Source organism: Empidonax traillii, unplaced genomic scaffold, assembly GCF_003031625.1.
Source record: "Empidonax traillii isolate 1590-97213 ecotype Southwest subspecies unplaced genomic scaffold, ASM303162v1 scaffold296:size1881848, whole genome shotgun sequence".
NCBI lineage: Eukaryota > Metazoa > Chordata > Aves > Passeriformes > Tyrannidae > Empidonax > Empidonax traillii.
Window position 1 is genome coordinate 94,201 of NW_020955489.1, and position 24,520 is coordinate 118,720.

Sequence of the window (24,520 nt, forward strand, 5' to 3'; positions counted from 1 at the left end):
AAAAAAAAAAAAAGAGTCCAAGAAAAACTGCAATACCAGTTGACCAGTCACTTCTGGGGATTAAAACCGTGAGTATGCAGTTCTTTGCTGTTGCTGCTGGGACGGCGGCTGTCCTTGCTGTTGCTGAAGACGGACCTGCTGGGAGTATGGATCCTCAAGAGATTTAACAAAAATAGTTGTTTTAGGCCCAGTTTTCCAGACAATACCATTTGAATCTATCACAGAGGACTCTACTGTGATGTTGTGGGTGCCAAGTATCACAAAATTTAACAGAAACTGAGTGCTGAAGTAGTCGTTGTGTGGTTCCACCCTCTGCTCCATTTCATTAGTCATGCTGTCAATAGGAATCTGAGAACAGAGATGGAAGGTTAAAATGTAACTTCATGTAAACCTGTCAAAAATAAGTTTTCTGCTCTCCATTTGAGAGAGAGGGGAAAAAAAAAAAAGAGGGAAAATTTTGTCCTCAATTTTCCTAAACCAGTGCATGTTTGAGACAGTTTGACACGCTTTTTCGTCAATGAGTTTTTAAAACTACTCTCAAGAAGCAAGGTAGCTAACAAGTCTGAGGTTCTAGTTTTCCACAGAGTAATACAGGTCAAACATTACACACTTCCTAGTTCTGTTTTTTTATAAGCTACTCACCTTCTCCTTTTCCCCCTCAAAAAATCCCAATCAACCAAGCAAAAACCCAGCCCCAAAACAGGCCTTTCACCAAATACCACACATCAGCAGAATCTCAACTGCAGGCATGCAATCTTCGATAAAACTGTTAGTTAAATTTAATATGTACCTCCTCAGATGCTCTTTAATTTGGACAGTCTGTCCTCATGATTTCCATAAACAAAATAAAAGAACTTTAAAATGACAATAAATAAGTTTAGTGACTATGTGGTAGAAATTAATGTGCTCCTGGGTTTTTTTTGTCCTGTGGAGTTCTGTACGATATATACCTAGGCTGAGTTTTCCTGATACCAAGCAGATGTCTAATGACTTGTTCTGAACATCACAAAGCCTCTTTCTTCGGAAGAAAAGCTGTTTCTAAAATGGTATTAGCATAGAGCAGACTTGAAAATCCCAGATCCCTTCCAGGCACTATGCCTGGCTCTGGCCAGTGCTCAAACGTCAACTGTCAGCAGTGAAAGAACAACAGAACCACCCATTCACTTCAACCTGAAAATTCTGCTAACCAGAGTCAAACAAAAGAACGGGAAAACACACCAAAAGAGCTTCAGACTCCTCCTGGCTCTATTCTATCCATACCTTATAGTCTTGTCCAGATTTGCTCTGCAGCACCGAAGAGACATTTAGACAGACCGACTGGATTTTGCGGAAAAGGCCTGGTTTAGATCCATGCTGAACCACTCCTTCCACCTTCAGGGCCAACTGCTGATTGTTCTGTACTGCTATAGGTTCTGCAGGGTTCCTTGGAGATGGGGATAGAGCAAGCTGAAACACAAGTAAACAGACCAAAATGTAACTATAACCCTCCAGAAAAGCAAACACAATTGAAGGATGAAACAGGACACCTTCTTACAGAAAAATTTCCAAGGAGAGGTTTGGCAAGAAAACCAGCAAACGGAAAAACAGAAGTTCTCTGAGACCTGTTATTATATTAATTAATAAGCAGAAACATCAGATATTGTATTTATATCAGTTTCATTACTACACATGCACAAAAGATGTGGAAAAAAATCTTCCCCAAAACAGCCACAAGTAAGTATACTAAGCTGAACAAAGAAGTGAAATGCAATAAGAGTAAATATTAAAAAACTTGAGGTTTTCCTTTTTCCCAGAAAAAAAGGAGCACTTATATAAACCAAAAAAAATATGATCATAATCACATATAGGTATTCCGTCAGCTGATACATATTACAATTTTCTTCAAGATTGTAAACCTTGCTTTTTAAATGAAAAAACAATACAAATTTATAAAAGCTGCCTTCCTAGGACCAGAACTAGTGGTTCTCAACGACCATACATGCATAGTATTCAATTTATTCCTAAGAGATAAACCCAAATGCTATTTGCAGTTAAGTATCTTCACTAAAAATGCTGAAGCTTTGTGCTTTCAGGAGGGCTTTTCTCATGAAACAAAGACTCTGTAAAGAGAAACTTTAGGCCACATTTGAGCAGTACTTACCTTGATACTTGTAGACTGCAGCTTTTGGAAAAAGTACCTTTGAAATGAAAGGGGCACCTTCAACAAGGCAATGACAGCATTGCACAGACAAGCTGTATGCTGCAAGAAACAGAGCCAAAACAATTGAGAAGAAAATACCATTAATAGCATAGGAAAAAGACACATACTTGAGGTATTGAAACAGCAGTAATTTCCACTAGAAGTCCAGAAACATACTAATACAGTCGTAGAATAACAGCCACTATCATGACAGTGATTACATTCAGCCTCTCTGTTTATGTTCTGCCTTTTATGAAGAAGGTATTCTGCTCTGGAAACAACAACAAGGAGGCCAAGAAAAAGAAAAATACAAATCTTTCCAGTCCTAGTGTTAGAGTCAGCAGAGTGGGATCTGCTGGAAACACTCATACACAGAAACATCACACACAAACTCCTCTCCAAGCACACAAGACTGATATCTGTCACAACTTAAAGTTTTAAGCCTCTTGACCACTCTTCCTTTCCCTGCTGCACTGTACCACCCTTCTGGCTCAGATGAAGTCAAGCAGTGCTGCTGAAGTCACCCAGCTGCCTTGGTACAGAGCCAGTGACAACTAAGTTTATAGGGTTTACCTTTGCTACCGTTTACGGGGTCTCATTCTTCTATTCTGTTTGGAATTGGTGAACACTGTTGAATTTAGAAATAAGGCAAACAGAAGCCAGCCATGACAAACAAACTACGTGGTTCCCATTAACATGCACTTTAGCTTTATGATGTTCACCAACAGTAAAAGACAGAACCACAGAAGCCCTGTAAAGGGGCACGTTATCAGCCGGCTGTTTGCACTCAGCAAACTTTACTTTGTGCTCTCTGATGACCCGCACTGATAAGAGAAACAAAGATAAGACTCACAAAACACAGCATTAACCACCAACAGCTCTGGGACCAAAGCTAGGCTAGTGCTGGACCCTCCAGCACTGTGTGTGGCAGGGGGAGAATTCCTTCACGACAAGAGCATGAAAAGTGAGACAATGTGCTTCAGTGTTTGTGAGCGTGGTGAGAGGTCTGACAGAGAGTTGACAGTGCTTGCAGTTATCTTATCAGCATCTGCTATGCTCTAAATACCAGAATTTTTAAAAGATTACTTTTTATCATATCAGTAAGGTTACAGGTGTTTTATCAAAAACATTTCTGAAGTATTTTTGAAGTAGTGTGTCTATGTAGAGACCATTTGTGCCAGTAAGAGGCTGTGCTAATTAACTGAGAGTGCTTTTTGGTTTCTTGGCCATATATCCATAGAGATATGGAGTTGCCAGGTTTCTGGCACCTTTGTCTACAGAATATACATTTAAAATAAAACTGTTACTTGCCAAGTAAGACACAGGAGCATACTTCCTGTTGAGGGATTCCACTTCCTCTAGCACATGATTAAATACAGACATCATTCTTCTTTCATATTCACTTTCAACATGAGCTGTTCCATTCGAGCTATATTCCTGGAAACTAAAAAAAGAAAACTTATTATTGTGTCTAACTTACTTTCCTCATCATAACCTGGAAGGCACACTGCCAAACACACCCAACAAAACCATCCTCTGTTACAACTTGAAATCCATGAAGGAATGTCTTTCAAACTGTTTGTTCTGTTCCTTTACTGTTTTCTCACTGTAAGACTTGCTCTTTACATTTAAACTTTTCTAAACTACAGCTTAGCCACCACTTTCTGTCCCCACCCTCTCTCACTTGAAACAGTTACAGGTCTAACAGACTCAGCATGCTTACTTCCCCTGGCTTTTATTTAAGCCTGCAGTGTTTATAACATTTTTAAACAGAAAAAAAAGCAAGAATGCCAGTCAGAATTAAGACTATACCTGGAAGTTTATAATTTCATGCTCTGAATACAATGCCATCTCCTCGACACCCAGCTTCATATAAGTTTAATTAATACACATTCTAAGCAATGCTTAATTCATAATGAGCACTACAGTCACTTAGGATGCTCATTTTTATTGCCAGTTACAAAATCACTGAGAGGTTTTTTCCACAGTATTTTCCATTTAATCTCAGCCTGGGAGTTTACAACATTGATTCAGTTCATGGGCACTTCAGTGTGATTTTCTAGTGGATATAAGTTCACTGTTAGAAAAAGAACCAGAGGTAATGGATTTACATTAGAAATTTGAACTAATCTAGTGCATATATTTTCACAACTGTGAAGGAAGCTAAGGTGCACTTACAAGTGCAAGCAACAGGCAGGGGAGCTAATAGAGAATGACACAAAATAGGTGGTTAAAGGAGAGATTAAAAGTCTTTTTTTACTTTAATACATGACTATACTTAAAACAAATCCAGTATAGTGCTCTCGAGCAAAATCAGCGTAAAATGCAGAACCCAAAACACAGTCCGCAGCCTGCAAGGTATGGCACAGAAGCAACAGATCCTTAAGTCTGCCCAAAATATAATTAGAAGGGTCTAATGAGAAACTTTCTAAACATTCTTCAAATTCCAGCGCTTAAAGCTCCAAGGATTTAGAAATAATCAGAAAAGGAGCATGAAGTTAACTATCAAATCTACCTTGCAGATTCTGGATCCAAAATCAGTGCTTCTATTGCATGTGAAATCAAAAGGCAGCTCTGCTGTTGTCTGATATTAATACTAAGGACTTGAAAGGCTTAAAAAGTTGGCACCTAAAACAAGAAATACAGTGTATTTAGTGGCACTTTTCCTTGTTTCTCTAGCTTTTGTGAAGCAATTTTACAGTCGTTACTTGTTTAGTAAACATGGAGCAAGAACTATGAAATTATCAAGTTTTGTGTTGCTCCAATTATTGTGTCATAATTTGTTCATAAAGTAATTCCAAACAATAGTGTGGTAATGTTTATTTTCAATTAGGTTTTAAGCAACTGGTACATAATTTTTGCGTTGTTAAGTGCTTCAAAATGACTTTGTGGCAGTCTATAGAAAAGAGGACTGTTAAGCTTTGTGCTGACTACATGAGAAGGCAAGTGGACAAATTATAAGCTTTTAAAAGGATACAGTTCTACATTCCTTAGAGTTGCAGAGTCTGCATCAAAAGATGACTGATACAGATCTCCATACCGTGTAGCCAAGTTTCGGAATTCCTCCATCGAGTGTTTCATCTACAGAGACAATGTTACTAGTCAAAAACACAAATCAAACCAAAACAAACAAAACACCACACATTCAGAACACCACTACACTATCACACACAACACTGAAGGAATAAGGTAACACACTCCAGCAAAATATATAAAGTTCTTGCTTCTTCACACAGATGAAAATTACCAAAATGATAGACTGTTATCCAGGCACTAAACAGACATTTCTGCTGTAACAGAACACCAACATACACTCCTTAGGTTAAAAATAAAGTGAAATAAAAAAACTCCAGCAACAACCTCCTCCATTCTCTACTGGTAAATCAAACTGCTTTATCTTTCAAAAGCTACCCACTGATTCCTTCTTGCAGACTACGTGCTTTTCAGACGCAAACTATCTTGGTGTTTTTCATGGCATCGAGGCAGTTGCCAACACTGACCAAAAGGAGTTGCAGTAGGATCCCAAGGTATACATATTCTTCATGAGTGTAATCACAGTACCTGAGGTGTTTCAAGACAAGGTGTGAAAGGCCTTGCTGCGAGTTTGAGGGGCTCACTACATGCACAATCCCTGGAAGTTGCGCGTGTGAGCGTATGAGAAAACGTGCACACGCTCAGCTTCAGAACGTGGCCTGCTACAGGCAGGCGTTCCTATAGCTACAGCTGAAAGCCAAGGCCCACTATTCAGCAAAATACTTCACTGATACTTTTCATTCCTTCTGAAAGATACGACTGCTGAGAAGCAAAATTGACACCCGAGTCCTAATCAGAACCGCGCAAGAGTGGAACAAGAACACGTGCCTGGTTAGAGATGCGTCCACACCTTTGGAGATCATTTCCTGATGTCATAGCAATTGTTGTGGCAATAGCTGGTGGTGGACTTGTTTTCAGGCTGTTGCAGGTACAAATAAGTTGGGAAAAAGCTTGCAGAAGGTCAATCCTGAGTTTCACAAATCCACACTGAAAGCTCAGAGGATTAAGTGGCGTACTAGCAGCCTGAAACACAGTAATAGGAATGTTGGCAATCTAGGTCACAAGCAAAAATGATAAAATAACATTGCAGTGTCACTGAACTGTCTCATCAGACAACTAAATCCTAAAGTTCAAGTTCTAAAAGATGCTTTTTCTAAAATTACATTTAGCAGGTTTGCTCAATTTAAATCATACTAAATATAAATGACACAGAAGTTACATAATTCCTAAGTCATATTGCAAGCATACCATCCCTGTAATAAATGTGACTTAAGCTGTTACAGCGTTATTAGGGCACATATTTCCTCTTTTTCCAAGGCCGAGTCATAAGGCTTCAAATGACATTAGCCCAGATAGTCTTTACTGTAAGAGAAAGTACATTGAAGTGGATATCAAAGAGAAATACAAGGACTGAAAAAGTGATTCTCTACATCAGCCAGAAGAGAAAGAATCACCTAGAGTTACCCAGAGCAAGAGGATGGGGGTGATAACCTTTGATTTTTTCGGACTGTGAAATGGATGGGAAAATTATGAAGGCCCCCAACCTTGCATTTGATGAAGGCCAAGAGACATGATCCAGTGATAACTAAGGACAGTAAATAACAGAACTCCAGGAGGGTTGACAAGCCACTATTATTTAGAAAATACAGTTCTGTGAAACTTTGCTCCCTAGGAGCTTATCTGACTTGTAGAAGCATCTGTGACAGATTAGGACACCCAGGAGAGGGTAAGTTGGAGTACTTAAGGTTTGATACTAGTTAAGTCAAAAATTCACAACTTATTTTATATAAACTCCTGGATTTTGAGAAGAATACACTTTTTCTTTGGGGTGGAGGGGGGAGTAAGCTGTAAAACAAAGCACTGGGACTTTCTCTTGCTCAGAGAATGGAAGTATGTTAAATTCATGCGTATCTTCCCAGTGCTTCTTATTTCTCAGCAGGTAAGCATGTCACTTCTCAAAGCAAGAAGTTGTAAGCCATCCCAAAACCTTCTAAGAACCATTTTTTTGCTGGCAGAGAAACAGCTAACTAGTGTCTCACAAAACATCACGTCATCTGAGAACTGGCCCACTATTGACTAAATTGAGGAAACATCAGCTGACTGCAGCCACTTTAAACTATTGAGCTAGATTTCAACTGAAGAAATAAGACTATTTCATCACTTGAGCCACTCAGCCTCTCTTATCTATCACTCTGCTTTTCCTTCACCAAGGGCACAAAAAAATCCCTTTTGAATTGAAAATGTTCAGTTTATTCTGCATGGGTAGTTTCAGAAAACCCTCCGTGGAAGAGGGTACACTGCACAGTAATTGCTCTACAAAGACTACGTGCTTTTAAAGACAGTAAAGTACCAGTACTTATATCAGAAAATCCAGACATTTTTAGTAGCACAAATTGGACTTGATTCTTGTAAATGGAAATACAAGCTTGTCTCATTAATACTGCAATTACCTTATCTGCTACCCATTAAGCCATGGGCAATAAATGAGTTACAACTCTTTTTTGAAACTAACAGAGTTCTTTAGCTCAGCCAAGTTCTTTAAACACCATCACTTGCTATCAACATATTTGGAATTAGTGCCACTTAACCAATGGCTGTATTAGTGCTTTGTTCAAGTTTTGTATCTTCCTCAGATTACCAGCAGTGAAAAATAAGCACAAAACTTCCACTGAGACACATGTTTCGTGCCAGAAAGAGCAGGTCCTTTGCAAACCTTCTGATAGCTCTACAAGCAAATACACAGCAAAATGGATGAGGACTGTGGTCAATATGCTCCACGGCAAGTCCCTGTCCTCCCACATACAACTCTCATCCATAAAGCAATGGGACTACTTTCCCTCAAGTGCACTAAGTCAGATGTAAGAACATTCTGCAGGCGGCAATGCAAGACAGCTGTAAGTGGATCAAGGAGGAATTGAGAAATTTTCCGACAAGATCAGACACTGTCTGAATGTTTCATCATCGCAAAACCGCGCTGACTAAACATCTGCAGCGCATTTACTAGCACAGTCTCTTCCAGCTACAAAGAGGAACAGCTACACAGGGTTCATCCTACACACCACTGGTTTGGGGTAACACCAGTGCTGAGTTGTGCTCTGCCCTGAAACAGCAGCAATGGTAAAGCTGAAGTCAGGGGGCAGAGACAGCAAAAGTCTTCAGCAGCAAGACTATGGTGCACTCTGGCACTTTGCTCCCCTCTGAGATACAGAATTCTACAGATGCAAACAGTGAGCGGCTCCTCTTAGAGCTGATACACTCAGGCAGGTTGGGAAGTTGTCCAGAGTGATGCAACAAGTCAGCAACAACCAGCAATAAACCCAAATTTCCTCTTCTCTAACCCTACAAAACCTGTACTTTCTCCTCTGGACCACAACCACCCAAAAGGTAGGTACTGCACCCAGAAAAGCATTATGTGCAGCATGCAGAAAGTGGAGTCAGCAGAGACAAAGACAGGAATCCATCAACAGAGAAAAAGTCCCAAACTCTAGAGAAAGGGTAATATAATTCCTGAATCACAGAATGACCTATTTAAGCAAGTTATTTTCCTGCCTGTAATTAATATTAACATCTAATTAGACAAGGTCCTCCGATCAATGTCTTCTCCATGTTAGAGAAATTTTGAAATACTGAATTAAAAGCCTTATTTGCTCAGCCAATACTTAAAGACAAACACTTCAGGAATTACGGGTCTTTCAGAGGATAACAGTGTAAAATTTATGTCCCTTCTGCTTATTCAGGGACATTTTATTAATAAATAGCAGTATCTGCACTTTATTAAACACTAATATCTGAACTGTCATGACCCTGACAGTACCAGTAACTAAAAAAAAAAAAAAAAAAAAAAAAAAAAAAAAAAAAAAAAAAAAAAAAAAAAAAAAAAAAAAAAAAAAAAAAAAAAAAAAAAAAAAAAAAAAAAAAAAAAAAAAAGCAGCTTCACTGAAGATGCAGAAAGAAAACTGTAAGTAAAGATTTCTTCATGGAAACTAAAATATGAAATAAAGTATTGTGAAGCTGGATCATCTTTTGTTAAGAAGCAAATTCACACTAAGAACTGAAGGTCCTTATTCATTAATGTGGTTTTTTTTTGTTTACATTCACAGACATGCTCTTTTTATCACTTCAGAGAAGCAGAAAGTATTTCCATAAAAGCAGGTACCATCTCAATTCTGCCAATTTGATCAAGTTGAATTGTCTTCCCTCCTCTTTCTAAACTGGTGTTGCCTTGTTGTTAGGATTCCACAAGATCCCACTGTCAAATACAAGGTGACATGAACTCAGCAGGAGGGAGAAAGACAATTGAATTCTACTCTATAGCAGCCAATTTTGACAAATTCCCAGGCTTGACTATTACAATGGCTTTTATTCAGCCAAGACAAGGAGTGGAAAATTTTAAGTACTGCAACTTCAAACAAGATCTGTCACGTATCATGTGATCTGATCAAGGCAGGAAATGAGGGGTGGGGGGAAGAAGGAAAACCAAAGTAAAATCTAGCTAATCACACTTGGCTAAGCTACAGGATCTTTTCTCTGAAGATGCAGTGTTACTTCTCTGCAGTCACCTCAAAAAGAGTCTGGCAGACGCTACACATCTTTTAAAATTTTTCAGAGCTTTAAGAACAGAAACCAAACACATGCTGCAGTACACAGAAACATCACCACCACAGGAGATGTGTGCTGACCGTCAGTGATGCTATTCCTTTGTGATAGGATTTTAAAGCTTCAGCAATGCAAGAAAGTGCTGAGCTGTAGTTGTCTTCCTGCAGACCTGTCAGACACTGTTCTGCATGGGAGAACTCCTTCAAGCTGTTCAGCCAGAAGTAGAAGTGTTCCGAAGCTACTTGAGTCAGCAGGCTTTGATACAGTTCTCTGGCCATGTCATGGTTGCCCTGTAATGAGAAGAATGTTTCTAAAAGGGGACATGAAAGAAGGCTGTGGATTTCTACAAAACAAATAAAAGTAACAAAACAGTAACATCTCCAGAACTACCCCTAGTTTAAAAATAGGATAGTAAAAGTTTTTCCAATCCTTTGGTCGTGAAAATCCCAATAAATAAAGGCAAAAACTTATATTTTATAGAAACATGAGCCTGTATATACTAGTTATTTACACAAGATAGTTCAATAAGAGGAGAAATAAACATTGACATTTACTTTCACCTCAGCATCTCATACTAGTTTCTGTGTAATTCTAACCCCAGCTCTGAATTTACTGAAGGGAAAATGGAAACAGGATCTTTTCCTTTCTTTCTTTACATTGAAGAAAGAGAAGGACACATCAGGATGACCTGTATCACCTTCTAAAGAACAGTTAGACAATACAGGTTAGGTAAGTGATCAAGAAAGTGCCAGGTCACTACTTACTTCCTTCTCAAACACTTTAAACACACAAGTGAGAAACCATTCTGATGGGATCAGTGTCCTAAATGGCCTATTTCTGAATCAACATTCCAGGTAATTAGGAAGGAAAATGATTTTTACCCCCATCCCCATTCATTTCCTGCTCCCAAGTCCCACCATTTTCCTTACTTTCTTATTCAGTTCAAATAAATCATTAGCATCCCTCCAACCACAACAATCCAGGTATTTTCACCTACCATTCTGGAAGCCTGCCTGGCTATCCTGTAGGCTGTCCATCCATTGGAGGTATTCTCCAGCTGCTGTTTGATAACAGTTTTGATTTCTGTGGACAAAGCTTTCTGACTGGAAACAAATATCACTGTGGCAAGAGAAACCTAATAGAAAGTGGAAGAGTGAGGAAGAAAGTTATATTTCAGTAAGAGAAGAAGAAAAAAGGCAATTCTGTTTCATACTACATTGAAGATTACATATATATTTTAATGGAAAAACTTTTCTGAGTCATATCTTTTAAGCAGTTACAGTCATCCTAGTATTTCTTGCAGATGAAAGTAACTTTAAATTAAAGAATCTTTACTCTTCCTTTTAACTGAGATATTTCAAATGTTCCAAATAAATTAACAGAAAGCTTTTAATTTCCTTTTTAAAATTCAAATTCTTTCCCAAATAGATGTGATGAAAGCATTTTTCTCTTACAATATATTAAGTCATTGTGCATCAGAGCACCACATATAAATGGAGCTAATTGCCATTTTGCCTATAACCATTACTTTAGAGATACCCCAATAATTTCAATTGTCAATTTGTCAATTTCAGGTTTGTCTAAGCAGTGCCACCTGCTGGAAACTCTAATGGAATACACTGCTTAGCTCAGCTCCATCTAGGAAATATTTCTACACTAAGCACTGACATATGTATTCAAAAGTTAAAACAATACTGAAAATAGTGGCTATAGATTGGCACATTAACCTGGACATAAATGTTTTAGCGGCCTTTTTAAACACAATCCATCCACAGTTGTTTATACAGACTTTTATCCATCAAGGGAGGCCTTACCAAAAGCTCCTGTTTCTTATCTGTGGCAGATTGTCCTATTAATTTATAGAGGTCCATTAGGTCTCCTAGGATCCCATCTGCTAGGACAGGCAGCTGCATGGCAATAGCAGCTAAACAGTGGCACATGAGAATCCTGGCACTATCCTGGGCACTCTGGAGCTGCGTCAGCAGGGACTCCACCACTGACTGGCTCAGATGAGGACGGCACTTGACCAGCTTCACCATACAAGTTAACGTGATCTGCAATTCACACAATCAACAGGAGCAATAAGCACGATGTCTCCTCAAAAAAGAAAAAAGCCAGGCACACTTACTTATCTGCAGCTACGACTGCAGAAATATAGATCTGGTATTTTCAGAACCATGTACTCTACAAAAGATCAGATTTTTCTAAGAGCCCAAGCCTTTGTCCCTGAGCTCATTGCACAAAAACACATCGCAAGTTAAAGAATTGTTCATAGTTTTTGTCACACCACCAACCCTTACAGGTAAATAACTAGAAAAATTACTGATAGTAGTTTCTGAAGTGGGAAAAAAAGAAATAATAAAAGTGTTGTGATCATGTACATTGCATCTTGATCTCCACAAAACAAGTTCTCTCCAAGATCCTTTTTTTCTCCAGAGAACAGCTCCATCCAATGTTCAAGTTCATGTTTTATTACAGCTGTTCCTCTGAGAAGAAGGCTCCCTCCATCCACGGAACAATTCACTTACTGTAGAGCTGAGAGATGGTGCACTATAGTTGTGCTCAGTTTCTCTTGAGCTCTGGATTCTGATTATGGGCAAACCAGAAAAATCTTTATTTCCCACCAGTCTGTTATGCTTCCACCAGAAAGGATATGGTGCACATGAGCTGCTGTTATACAGGGTGTTACTATAACTTACAGCTTGCTAGGGGAAGACAAGAGTAATGTTACCTTTAAGGTTGCCTGAGCTCCTGGACTGTCATCTTGACTACAAAGAACAAGAAGAGCTTCTAAGCCAAAAACTGCATCTTGCTCCAAAGGCAGAAGATCTACAAAAAGAAAAGCAGAGTTAATTTGTTCTCTGTGCTGTTTTCTTACCATACTCAGTTTAATACTTGCACTGCTGCTGCAGTCATGACAGACAAATATCTCCCTAATAAGGTCCTTACCTTACTTTGATTAGAAACAAATCTGCCATTCCATGTCTCAGGTAACTATTCAGCAGTCACAGCAACTGTGACATTTGGAAAGCATGCATAAACCTCCGGACTAAGGCTTCTAAATGCTCTGTTATTCTTTTGCAACAAATTTTGTGCAAAGCGTTTTCAAAGGCTGACAAACAATTCACTGGTCTTACAGCAAAAAGGAAAACAAGCCTTTATTTAGCACCAGTTCTACTATGCCCAGTAATTTTCTCTAAATTAGACGAAGATGGAATCTTCTCAACCATTCATAAAATCTGAGTATTTTCTACTAGGTTATAGTCCCCATTCTTCCTAACTAGCATGAAGGATCAGACAGATTTACAGACAGGTTCACAGACAGGACCAGTTAATACGTGTTAAGTGCATAAGCCTGATTGTAAACGGACCCACTTTGTTGTCCTTGCTTTCACTTACCCTTTTCCTGACAAGAGGCTGATATATTAGTCAGAATTCTCACACCATGAGCTGCAATACCACGGTTAGTATGGTAACAGCACTCCTGTGCTAGCTTTACTAAATCAAATGATCTTGCAGTTGTAGCTGCTGTTCCTAAATAAAGACAAGGCAAATAGAACATAAAACTTAACAGTCCATAAATATACCACAGATTTTTAAGTACATTTCTACAAAACAACTATACTGACTTCAGATTTTTTTGTTATGTTTAAATGATAGGATGAAAATATCTTTCTCTCTTCACACACAGAGACTTTCCCATTCCTGAACACTTCACAAATTGGACACACATAAGAAAGAACATTTGGTTCTAAAGGTTGATGTTTCAGGACTCAGAGAAATATTGCCTTAAGAAATATTATGTCTGATTAAAAAAGCTGCTGAGCATATTAACTATTCAGACATGCCAGAATGACTGAAGAGAATGTTTGTTTGTTTTTTTTTTTCCCCATTTCTGCAGTTGCTGTAGTTGGGCTCATGATACTCATTAGGGCAGTCTGGCTTTCAGGAAGAAAAAAGAAAACAGCATGATGATAATTCTAGGAACAAGATACCTTGAATCACTTTTAAATGCCTACTCCATTTCTCCAGAATACTGTGACAAGGCAGAAAGGTTCACCTGGTACAGCTGCAGGTCATTTTGCCCAGCTTCACTGTACCAGGGTAACATGCCAGCCCACTCTCACACCATGAAGCCTCCCTGCTATTCAAGAACAGTGCAAATCCAGGGTTTGAAAGCACCTTAAGTGTAGAGGTTAACAGCGGGTCTGTTAGCTCCCTGGAAGAGGAGATTGACTTGGAAAACTTTCGAGTGTGGCCTTGAAGATAAGTAAGTTTTACACACAGGCTAATTGGGGAATGAGGGCGGACTGTGAGCCCGTAGATTTGGTATGTGAGAACCAGAGCCTCATCCTTGGGAATCTCCAGGTGTCTCATGATTCCTGCCAAGTGTATCGGTAATGATGAGTGGCCAATTAGGATGTTGCTGCTTGCTTGCTACTTCCTTGCTACTTGCTCGCTGCTTGGTTGCTGCTTTTTGAAAATGATATAAAAGGAGCTGGGATTTAATAAAGAAGAGGCCTTTTCTTATGTGGCCCTGAATCAGCCTTCTTGTGTGTTTTTTATTGGACCAACACGACATAAACGGCAACACTTAAACAGAACGCAGGTCAGCCATTTGAGAGGCAACACTTGTGATTGTAAAGTGAAGAAATGTTGAAGACCCAAAGGTAAAACCCCATATCATATACTATAGGACCCACAAAACAGAAGGAAATCGGAGACCATGATTATTCATGGGTATGCAGCATCTCACTTTAAGTTTACATATGATAAGCACAGCCTGACTCTCACCCAGTATTCTGCAGTTCAAAAATAGTTTAAGAATACACTACAAACTGTTTAGATGCAATTGATCATTCGTACAAAACCAACCTATTAGAAATGCCAAAGATAACCATCTTTTCTTACCTGGAGCACTGCTGAAGTACTGTTTAATGGCAATGGTCCCTGATAATGTGGAAAGAACAGATAACATGCCCATTTTCAAGCTGTCATAAGGAGTGTGAAGAGCGGATTCACAGAGTGCCTAAAGATCAGCAAGAAAAAAGATACAGAGGTAAGAAGTCCCACGAGCAACCTGTATTAAAAACGTAATTGCACTTCTCCGAAAAGTCTTGAGAGTCAAAATTTTCCTACAGAAAATACTATACTAAAATCAAGCGACTGTTCTAGAAGACTGAGGATCTGGTTGGCAGAAAAGTGACAGGGAGTCTTTCTTATCTGCTATGAAACATCAATTATAAGTCACTTATTAATTAAAAATGAGTGGCAAAAATATTATCAGGTCTCATTGATCAAAAATTACACAAGATTTTAAGTCAGTTTCTCCAGTCTCAGAGGCATATTGATTATTTTGCTTTGTAGCAATCTGCAGGGTTTTATGTAAATACACACCTCTGAAGACCAAAGTTTCAAAAATCATTTCCCTTACCAGCACTAGTGTCCAGCAGAATACAGTTTAAGTTCCTTGAGAAAAATAATAAGCATATTTTATTTTTAATTCATTTATAGTTGAATATGCCATCATACTTATGTGTCTTCTGCCACATCTCGTCAGGCCTTATCAGATCTAGGTTGGAAAAACTCTTAAAATGCACATTGTTCTCAAGTCATTATGTCAACACTGTCCACAGTCATTCACTGATTTTGAGGTTTTTTTAGTCAACAGAGGGACAGTAATATGAGATACAAACTGAAAATATAAGCATATTTTGCCTCAGAGAGTGTCAAAGCTGAATGATAACATCGAGTAACTGAATTAAAAAAACCAACAACACAGAATTAGTTCCACAGAACAAAAAAAAAAACCCCGTGGTGTTCTTATCAGTCAGGCATGTGTATGGTATAAGGGTTAAATTCTAAGTACATCTGTAATTTGTACCAATTAATACTTTGCTAATCCATTAAATAGTATGGCATCAACAGACAGAGGAAGAGACAATTATTAGGGTTGAAAATGAGTCTCAATATCTCCCAAGACACTGATGTTTTACTCCAGTGCTATTAGATTCCCTCTCAGAACTTTGAAGAATGCCAGGAACACAGAAGAACTAGCAGGATGGAGCACAGAGTGCTGGTTACCTTTGGAGTCAGAAGGACTGCTCTAGGCATCAACAGCAACAGCTTCTAAAGCTGATGTCTAGAATAAGTGAAGTCTCCACAACTCAAAGACCAAGCTTCCCACCTGACAGACCCAAAATGCTGAAGAAACTAACCAACTTTTGTTGTTAAAAAGGTACAAGAAGCAAGTCTTGCCATGAGAGAAGGAGGGTTTGTTCCAATCTCTGTTGTATAAACATTACTAAGTCATTTAAATATATGGAGAACAAATTGCCCTTCTCTAAATATTGACTTTATACTTCAGAAGGCAGAAAAATTCTTATTATTTCTGCATGCCATTCAGAAAGCAGAAAATTCAGACAATTGATCTTGTTTTAACGTAGTCACTAATTTAGTTCAATGGAACTTGTCCCTGTGCATTTCAAACATTAGGACACAAACTTTAAGACACTATGTGAGGATGAAAGACACATTATCAACATCTACTACTAACATGACATAAAGGAGTAGCATTTTGACAGCAAAGAATCCATAAAACAATCCATAAAGCAACTCCTTAAAAATACCTTTCTGGTATTAATACATTATGAAGAACAAAACAGTTCACTTAAACAAAAACCCCTGCACGCTCCAAATCGTCATCTCTAAGAATCAGGGGCAAACCAGAACATGCTTTATTTCTCACATGATTGTTAACAAAAACCCACATAGTTTTTCCTCCCAGCTGCCTTATGCTCCAACAACATAGAACAAAAGTAGCTTCCAAGGGTAGCAAAAGCAAAGAAAAAATGACCTAGAAAAAACTAGAGCTGTAACCCTCTGCCATTAAGTTCTGGAAATATTTACTTTCCCATTAATCTAACCTGAAGTTATTTCCTATAGTTATTTCTACCAGAAAAAGAGAAAGACAAGGAGAAAAAAATATTCACAGGCAACTGTGATTGAAAGAATGCAGTGATAGTATCTACAGTATAACAACGGTTTCCCTAAATAGCACAGGTGCACTATAAACACTGTCTAGGGTCTCATACTATGGGAGTCACAAGGCTACTATTGAAAATAAGCCATTAATCCTAAGAAAAGAAGTCAAAATGACACTTGTCCTTTCAGGTATACCTTGCTGGACGACATGCTTTGACAAATCCCAGAAACTCTGTGTTACATGAAAGCATTCATGTGTACTCAGTATTTTAAGATTAATGTAAACATTCAGCTCTCATGTCTATTACCTCGGATCAGTTTGTCAGATGGAAAAGTTATTTCCTTGTTCTAAAAAGGCCTACTACATTACACATGCCTTTCCTCATCTGTAACACTTCAATTTTGATCCTTATGTGTCAACTTGTCCAAAAAGGATGTTCTATGAACTGCTCATTAGTACTTGGCTACTCTGCTTGGCACAGTAACCTAACCTAAGGACACGGAGATGCACGTCCCTCCTTCCTTTACCTCCCAAGCTGTTCTTCTAGAAAGAATCCTACAACTAATTAGAAAGTTTAAACTTCAGCTTAAAAATGTATGAACCTGAATATTTTCTCTGCTCCATGTATGTGGTGTCTTGTTGGCCAGCAACTTCAAATCCTGGATTGCAAGCCTCTTCACAGCCTTCCTGGGGTCATTTTTCAAGTACTGCAACAGAAGCTGGATCTGCAGTGAAATAAATTCATTGTTTAAGAGGAGACATGCTACTAGAAGGAAGTCTTTTCAAAAGCACTCTTGAAGAAATGTTGAGCATACTCTACCAAAATTAACTTGCCCTATCTGTCTGATTGCTTGTCTCATGACCGTGAAGCCACTGCAAGCTAAAACAGTCTGGCATTTTTTTACCATCCTGCTCTCCTTGTTCATGTACCCTTCTCTACACAACCCTGTGTATGCGAGAAGCTTCAAGATAAGTTTCAGCACTCAGAAATACCACAAAACATCCTTGAGAAACTCAGTAAACATCTTAAACTGTTGTGATTATGCTGCTAACCAGTATTCTGGGCATTTGATGCTAATTTGGGCATCTGTGTGATCTACACTTAACAGATAGCAAGAGAGACATACCTTGTACTTCAGCAGTTGCAAAAACAACCCCCAAAATCCCAACCAAACAAAATAATCCCTACCCACACCTTCTGAAGCATTTATCTCAGTGTAAGCAACACTTGCTTGCGTGTCCTTTATTGTGCTCATTGTCTGCAAATTTACAAGCAGGGAATAGCCAGGACATGAAAAAGCTTGAACCTCCCCACCATGACTACATCAGTTTTAAGCAGTATTGGCTGCTGTTGTGCTGCAGAAATACAGCCTAAATCTTCACGCTTACTGCCATTAAAAAAAAAAAAAAAAAAGCAGCACATTAAGTGTTCTAATGCTGTTTCAGTAGACTTAGATTCAGTACTATCAAAAGCATCCTCTGAAATACAGAAATGAGCCATACCAAAAGTTTCAGACAGATCAATGCTATTAGCCTAACAGTAACAGACACCAGCTTCCCACTTTCAGCTGTACAGGACTGAAATAAAGCAAATAGATTTTCATGACTACTTTACAAGGATTAGTTAGATGAGTCTCAAGTGTCACTGTGTTTAGATCTGCTATATAAATCACATCCACAAAGCTCATTACCAGAGCATAAAAGCATCGTACTTTTCCATCACCGCTTTTCCCATTACTCGGTGTACAGTCCTAAATTTAAGCAACAGACTCAAATTCTCAAAGTTCTTCAAGAAATACCTTTTAAAATGCATTCTGTGCTACTGAAACATTCATTCGCTTGCACGAAAGAAAAAGGCACCCCCAAACAACAAGGCAATATACAGCAGTGGAAAGTGAAGGCTGGCCTCTACAGGCACAACGAAATGCTTTCAGAAAAAGTCAGGGTGTTTGCTTTCCTGAATGCTGATCGTTCCTAGCTGATTTCAATACCAGCTGACTTTAAGAAAGACAGGTTATGATTTTTAAAAAAGGCTTAATGTGTTTGATGAGATTGTCTGGAAACAGAACCACCTAGAATTTGAATTATTTTCAAATGTACTTAGTACTTAATGTATTAGGAAGAACTACCTGCTTAGGAATGTCAACCAAAGAAGAAGCAGCAAGCAGAGTAAAGGTGTGCAGAGTAACAATGACCATCTTGGTAGAGGGGTAGGATGTCACCAGCTGCTGGAGCAGCTGCCGGGAGCTGGAGGCCAAGCTGGCATCATGATGCATGTGCTGCAGAATGGGGATCAACTTCAACTTCAAATCCACGGGTGTGGCCAACCCTGCAACAAGGAAAGGGAACAGGCGGAGTGTCAGTCCTTGTACCGGCGTTTGGCAGCACTGAGGGACACAACGTGCCTCATCTGCTGAATGCAGACTGTGCAGACACATGCACTGGCTCCAAATAGGGGGAAGGTGTGTAACAACACCAGTATCGAGCGCTTTCATGGCTGTTTGAGAAAGCTGCTCCTTGATTCACTGCAGGTAGCACACTTATTAACTCACCTGAAGCAACCCGTGAGAGTCTGTGTAAGTTTATTCATCTACCGTAGATAAGCTTTTATTCTGTACCAAACAGGTGCTTCGAGAACTTAGATTTTAAGAGGACATAAGAGCCAGACATTGGATTATTGGTGAGCTAATTAAATTTAAAAATTGGAATTATCTGAGTATGAGGGCAACAGCATTCTGGTATCTAGTATGGAAATATGAATAATAAAGAATTTTCAGATAAATTAAAGCTTTTCCCTTTTATCATTCAATATACACACGTACCTTGAATCATCTCACTGATTTTATTACATATTCCGACAGCAAAATCCCTGTAGAGAAAAGAAAGTACCAGGTGAAATGAAAACTAAAAAATTAAGTAATGAAAAAATTAGAAATTAGATCTAAAAAAAATCAACTGAACTACCAAACACGGTGTTTTAACAATAAAAACCTTCCCAAAAAAGTGCCTGCCAAGACCAAGGTCTTTTCAGAACCTCTGCACAAGGGCAAGATCAAATGATAAAATGGAAGCTTTCAAAAAAATGTGCCAAAATGACAAGCAGCACTACATTTTGCTCCCTAATAAAATTTCTGTAAAATAATCCTTGATTAAAGCTCCTATTGCACTTTTTGAATTCTCATATTTATGAGCTTTCCATTTTCAAAAAAAAAATCATGTTAAACTTGTACTCAGGTTTCTCTACAATACTATTATTGCACATAATTAAATGCTTTGCTATAAATGATACTGATATCACTATCATTAAATTTCTATTTAATGGAATTGAAAAAAAATCTTACTTAGATTGTGCAGAAAAGTTGGCAGCAGCAAATATAGCAGCTTCCACTTCCACATTATCATGGGAATCCAAACTCTGACGAATACTATGATGTGCATTCTTCCTTTCTGGAATAATAGATGCCATGCTGCCCAACATCCTACAGAAATGAATCACAGAAAAATCAGGAAGAACGATGATCCCAGAAGAAATGTAAGACGAAACTAAATAGGAATGTAAAATGACTGGTTAAAATACTGTTTTTTCTATAAGTATGTGCCCTTTCCTGTCTATTATAGAAACAAGCAAATGCTAAAAGTAGACATATAACTAAAAGGTAACAAATTTTGTCATGTGGGTTATGTCAGTGGTTTGATAAAAACTTAATTATGATACCTCTTAGATTGAAATTGTACAGTGAGAAACTTAACCAAAAATTCTTTTAAAATTAAGAGTGCACTATGGCACCAGGAATAAGCATTTTTAAGATGCTTTTACATTCAAACTCTGATATTAATACAACAGATTTAACACTAAAATGTACTGATGGCTATTTTAGGACACACATGAAGAACACCATGAAATATAAATTCAAAAATGTGATAGTCTAGGGGGATATAAAAACACATTTAGAAAACTGCTAATTTAGTTTCTACTTTTTCTATCCCTCTTCCTAATTAAGACTGTAGAAGTAAATAAGTTCACATGCTGTGAAAGAGAAGTTTCTTGAGTAGTTACGATGATCAAGTAATCAAATGTCTTTCATAGTTTGTTTCCAAGATCTTTCACTGATGTGGGATAAGGTTATTAGTAGGAATAGTTCAATACCTTTTGTAGAACTGCTAACAAAGTTGCAAGTCAATTTAAACTTTGCTATGAAGGTACCCTTCAGACATATTTAGCATAACAAAAGAAGAAGGAACGCAGGATGGTAACACTGATGGTAATTTTAGCAAGAGTTCTGTGCAAATATTTACACACAGTTATCTAGCAATAAAATTCCACCAAGTTTTGTTTTAGCAGATCTTTCTTTCTACATGTTCTCTCTTTCTGACACTATTCAAGGACAAAACCAAACCAATAGAAGACTTTAATCTGAAACTGCTGAACCAACAGCCCTTTTAACATTTCACTTGATCTATCATGTGAATTTATTTGTAATTTAAGTATTTTTTCAAACTGAGTGGATTCCTGAGACTTCTAGCAGGCTGCTCTCAGTGCCAGTCAACAACTGCAAATGTATGTTAGAATACGATAGGGAACTACAAGAAAACATGTAGTCCCATTGTATTTAAAGATTTCTGTGACCAGAGCATGAAAGCATAATTTCAAATGAAATATCAAAAGAAAAAAGAAGTGGACACATGAGGTAGTCAATCAAACCCATTAATGCCTCCCATCTTTCAACAGTGAAATCAGTAACAGTTTTAAATGGAGAGGAAAAAAAAAAGAATATAAAGGGAAAAAGAAAAGTGCTCTTCACATTCACATTCACTAGCATAGGGGTTGGAAGATGCAGTTAAGATGATGATGTTGGATAGTGCTGGAGACACAGACACCAAAGCAGCAAGACAATGACATTAAAGACAGGTTTATTTTCTTTGTTTTCCGATTTGATTCCTAGGAAGTCCAAACAGTACAACAGCACTTCCTCAGAAGTTTTTGATCAGAGACCAACAAGCAGTAAACTTGTAGGACAACTACGAATGAAAAAGAGGTGCAAGCATAACAAGGTTCCAATAAGCTTTGGTTACAAGTTAACAACAATTATTTTGACGTGCAAGGAAGCACTTTCCTTTTGGTCCTGGTCTAAATATATCATAGGCAATATATATTGCATATGGCTACTGTCTGGGTTATGCATACAACAAGGTTCAGTTTTCTTCTCCTGAGTACACAAAATTTCAGCACTGCAAATTCTGTTTTACCTGGAGCCATCCACAAAATTCTCACTATCTTTAATGATTAATAACCTTGTTGTTCTGATCACAGATCTTTATCATTTACCCCCTTTAAAGACAGATGTCTTTGCTTTTAATTCCATGAGCAACGTATAAAAAGCCTTCTATATTTCATTCATAGAATCATAGAACAGTTTGGGTTGGAAGGGATCTTAAAGATCATCTGATTCCATCACACCTGCCATGACCAGGAACACCTTCCACTAGACCAGCTTGCTCAAAGCCCCACCCAACCTGGCCCTGAACACTTCCAGGGATAGGACATCCACAGCTTCTCTGGGCAACCTGTTCCAGTGCCTCACTGGAGGCACCAACAGAAAAGAATTTCTTCCTAATATCTAATCTAAATCTACTCTCTTTCAGTTTGAAGCCATTTCTCCTTGTTCTATCACTACATGCTCTCGTGAAAAGTCCCACTCCATCTGTCTCGTAGTTTCTCTTCAGACAGCAGAAGGCTGCAAATATGTCATTCTAAGGCCTTCTCTTCTCAGGTTGAACAGCCCCAATTCTCTCAGCCTTTCCTCCTAGGAGAGGTGCTCCATCTCTCTAATAATCTTGGTGGCCTCCTCTGGACTTCCTCCAACACGTCTATGTCCTTCCTGTGCTGGGGAACCCAGAGCTGGATGCAGTGCAGTGCTCAAAGTGCAGTCTCGCCAGAGTGGAGCAGAGGGGCAGCTTCCCCTCCCTCACCCTGCTGGCCAGACTGCTTTTGATGCAGCCCAGGACACGATTTGCTTTCTGGGCTGTGGGTGCACATTGCTGGGTCACGTCCAGCCTCTCATCCACCAGCACCTCAAGTCCTTCTCAGCAGGGCTGCTCTCACCCCCTTCCTCCCCCAGCCTGTGTTGATTCCAGGGGTTGCCCCGACCCAGGTGCAGCACCTTGCACTTGGCCTTGTTGTTCCAGGCCAGCACACTGGTAACTAGCTACAGATATGAAGTAAATTAAGATCATTCATGTAATACATACCGGAGTGTAATAGCCCGAGCAACTGGGTCATTGCTATGAATTACTGAGAAAACTCTTTTGACAAATTCATCCACATTTAGGATCTTCTCTAAGTGCTTCTCACTCTGCTGAGTAACTTTCAGCACACACAGCCTCAGGAAGTTGTTCCTATTAGAAAATACACACATTTCTTTGTCAGGCTACTTTATAACAAAAATTGAAGCACTTTAAACACTAAATTATTTTAAAGCAACTTCTGAAAGAAAATTAAAACAAGGAAATGTCTACGCTTTAGAAATGTTTGAGTAAACTGATGTAATAGAAAAGGGACTATCAACACACTATTGTTTTATTTTCTAGTTCTGGTAGTGTCAGATTTAGGCCCAATTCCAGGGAAATGAACCAGTTGGCACCAGTGAGGAGGAGGATAAACAAATGCCTATTTTGAGCACACTTAGGGATACAATTCTTCTAGAAAAACACATCCAAGACTAAGGCAAGAGAGCCTAATTGCCACTGTCAGGCATGAGTAAATTTCTTTCCCTTCCTGAAGCCAAAGTGAAGATTCCACAACATCCACACTTAACTTTTTAAATTATTCCAAAGTAGGTCCGATTCTATTAGGCACATCACTTAGATAACAGGCATTTCGAAAATCTATACTTTGAGCTTTGTTATTAACATTACATGACTCAAAGTTTGCACATATGACCATTCATCTATTTAAGAATTATGAATTTGAATGTGCCTGTGAAGCAGACGTTACACTGGTGAATTTAAATCAATCAGGAAGAGAATCCTCAAATCAGGATAGACGAAAACGGAACTCTGTCATTGATCACTCATAGCCACTTAAGTCCACTAAAGATGGACACGTTCACAAGTGCGAGTCCTACAGACCGGAGATTTGAATGGGGAGAAGCTGCCCGATGGCACTCACCCCACTCTGAAGACATCAGCCAGCTTTAGGAACGCCGAATTGATGAGAATGGGGAAGGGATACTTCTGGAAGAGCCTGGGAAAACGAACCACGGCTTCGCACTGCTCCCCGAGTTTGCCAGACCTGAGGCCTAAGCGAGAACACAGGAATTACCGCAGATACCTCCGGACCCAGATCCTCCCTCCGCCCGCGCTGCAGATAAAGAGGCATAAAGCCAAGCTCCCTCCCCGGCCCCGCGACAACCCCGAGCCGGCGCGGCCTCACCTTTGTCGAGCTCCATGAGCGCGGAGTTGGCGTCCAGCTCCTGCTCGCCATACCCCGCGTCGGCCAGGAACGATTTGGCGCTGGACGCCATTCCTGCCCCTCGCCGCCCGCCCCGCGCACGCGCAGCCGCGCTCCCGCCTGCGGGCCGCTCCCGCGCAGGCGCGAGCCCGCCCCCCACTCACCGCGGCCGCGGGACCGGGTGGTGGGTGTGGCTCCGGGGCCCCGCCCCCATCCGCGCCCCAGCACAGCCCAACCAGGGGAGGGGGGCGGGGCACCGCGCGCTCCCCGCCGGCCA

The 24,520-nt window shown here is 39.3% G+C and overlaps 1 protein-coding gene across 1 annotated transcript; it reads right to left on the reverse strand.

The window, feature by feature from the left end:
* Nucleotides 1–24,336, reverse strand: INTS7 (integrator complex subunit 7). Its single transcript, XM_027890760.1, has 20 exons — nucleotides 24,226–24,336; nucleotides 23,962–24,091; nucleotides 23,043–23,189; nucleotides 20,135–20,272; nucleotides 19,616–19,662; nucleotides 18,923–19,122; nucleotides 17,396–17,518; nucleotides 14,720–14,837; nucleotides 13,208–13,342; nucleotides 12,540–12,637; nucleotides 11,623–11,862; nucleotides 10,806–10,943; nucleotides 9,892–10,098; nucleotides 6,041–6,235; nucleotides 5,157–5,260; nucleotides 4,695–4,763; nucleotides 3,491–3,623; nucleotides 2,141–2,239; nucleotides 1,261–1,446; nucleotides 1–348 (listed from the first exon to the last, which is right to left on the reverse strand). The coding sequence occupies exons 1-20, from the start codon at nucleotides 24,314–24,316 to the stop codon at nucleotides 61–63; spliced, it is 2,886 nt and encodes a 961-aa protein (XP_027746561.1). The 5' UTR covers nucleotides 24,317–24,336; the 3' UTR covers nucleotides 1–60.
* Between the last annotated feature and the right edge of the window lie 184 nt (nucleotides 24,337–24,520).

What these genes read in the sequence shown, in the direction of transcription:
- INTS7 (XM_027890760.1), bottom strand. Translation starts at nt 24,316, where the DNA reads ATGGCGTCCAGCGCCAAATCGTTCCTGGCCGACGCGGGGTATGGCGAG. An exon ending in GCTCGGGCTATTACACTCCG is followed by an intron (nt 20,273 to 23,042) that starts GTATGTATTACA and finishes TCATTTCTGTAG; the next exon opens with GATGTTGGGCAGCATGGCAT. An exon ending in GTACTTCAGCAGTGCTCCAG is followed by an intron (nt 13,343 to 14,719) that starts GTAAGAAAAGAT and finishes GTCTTTATTTAG; the next exon opens with GAACAGCAGCTACAACTGCA.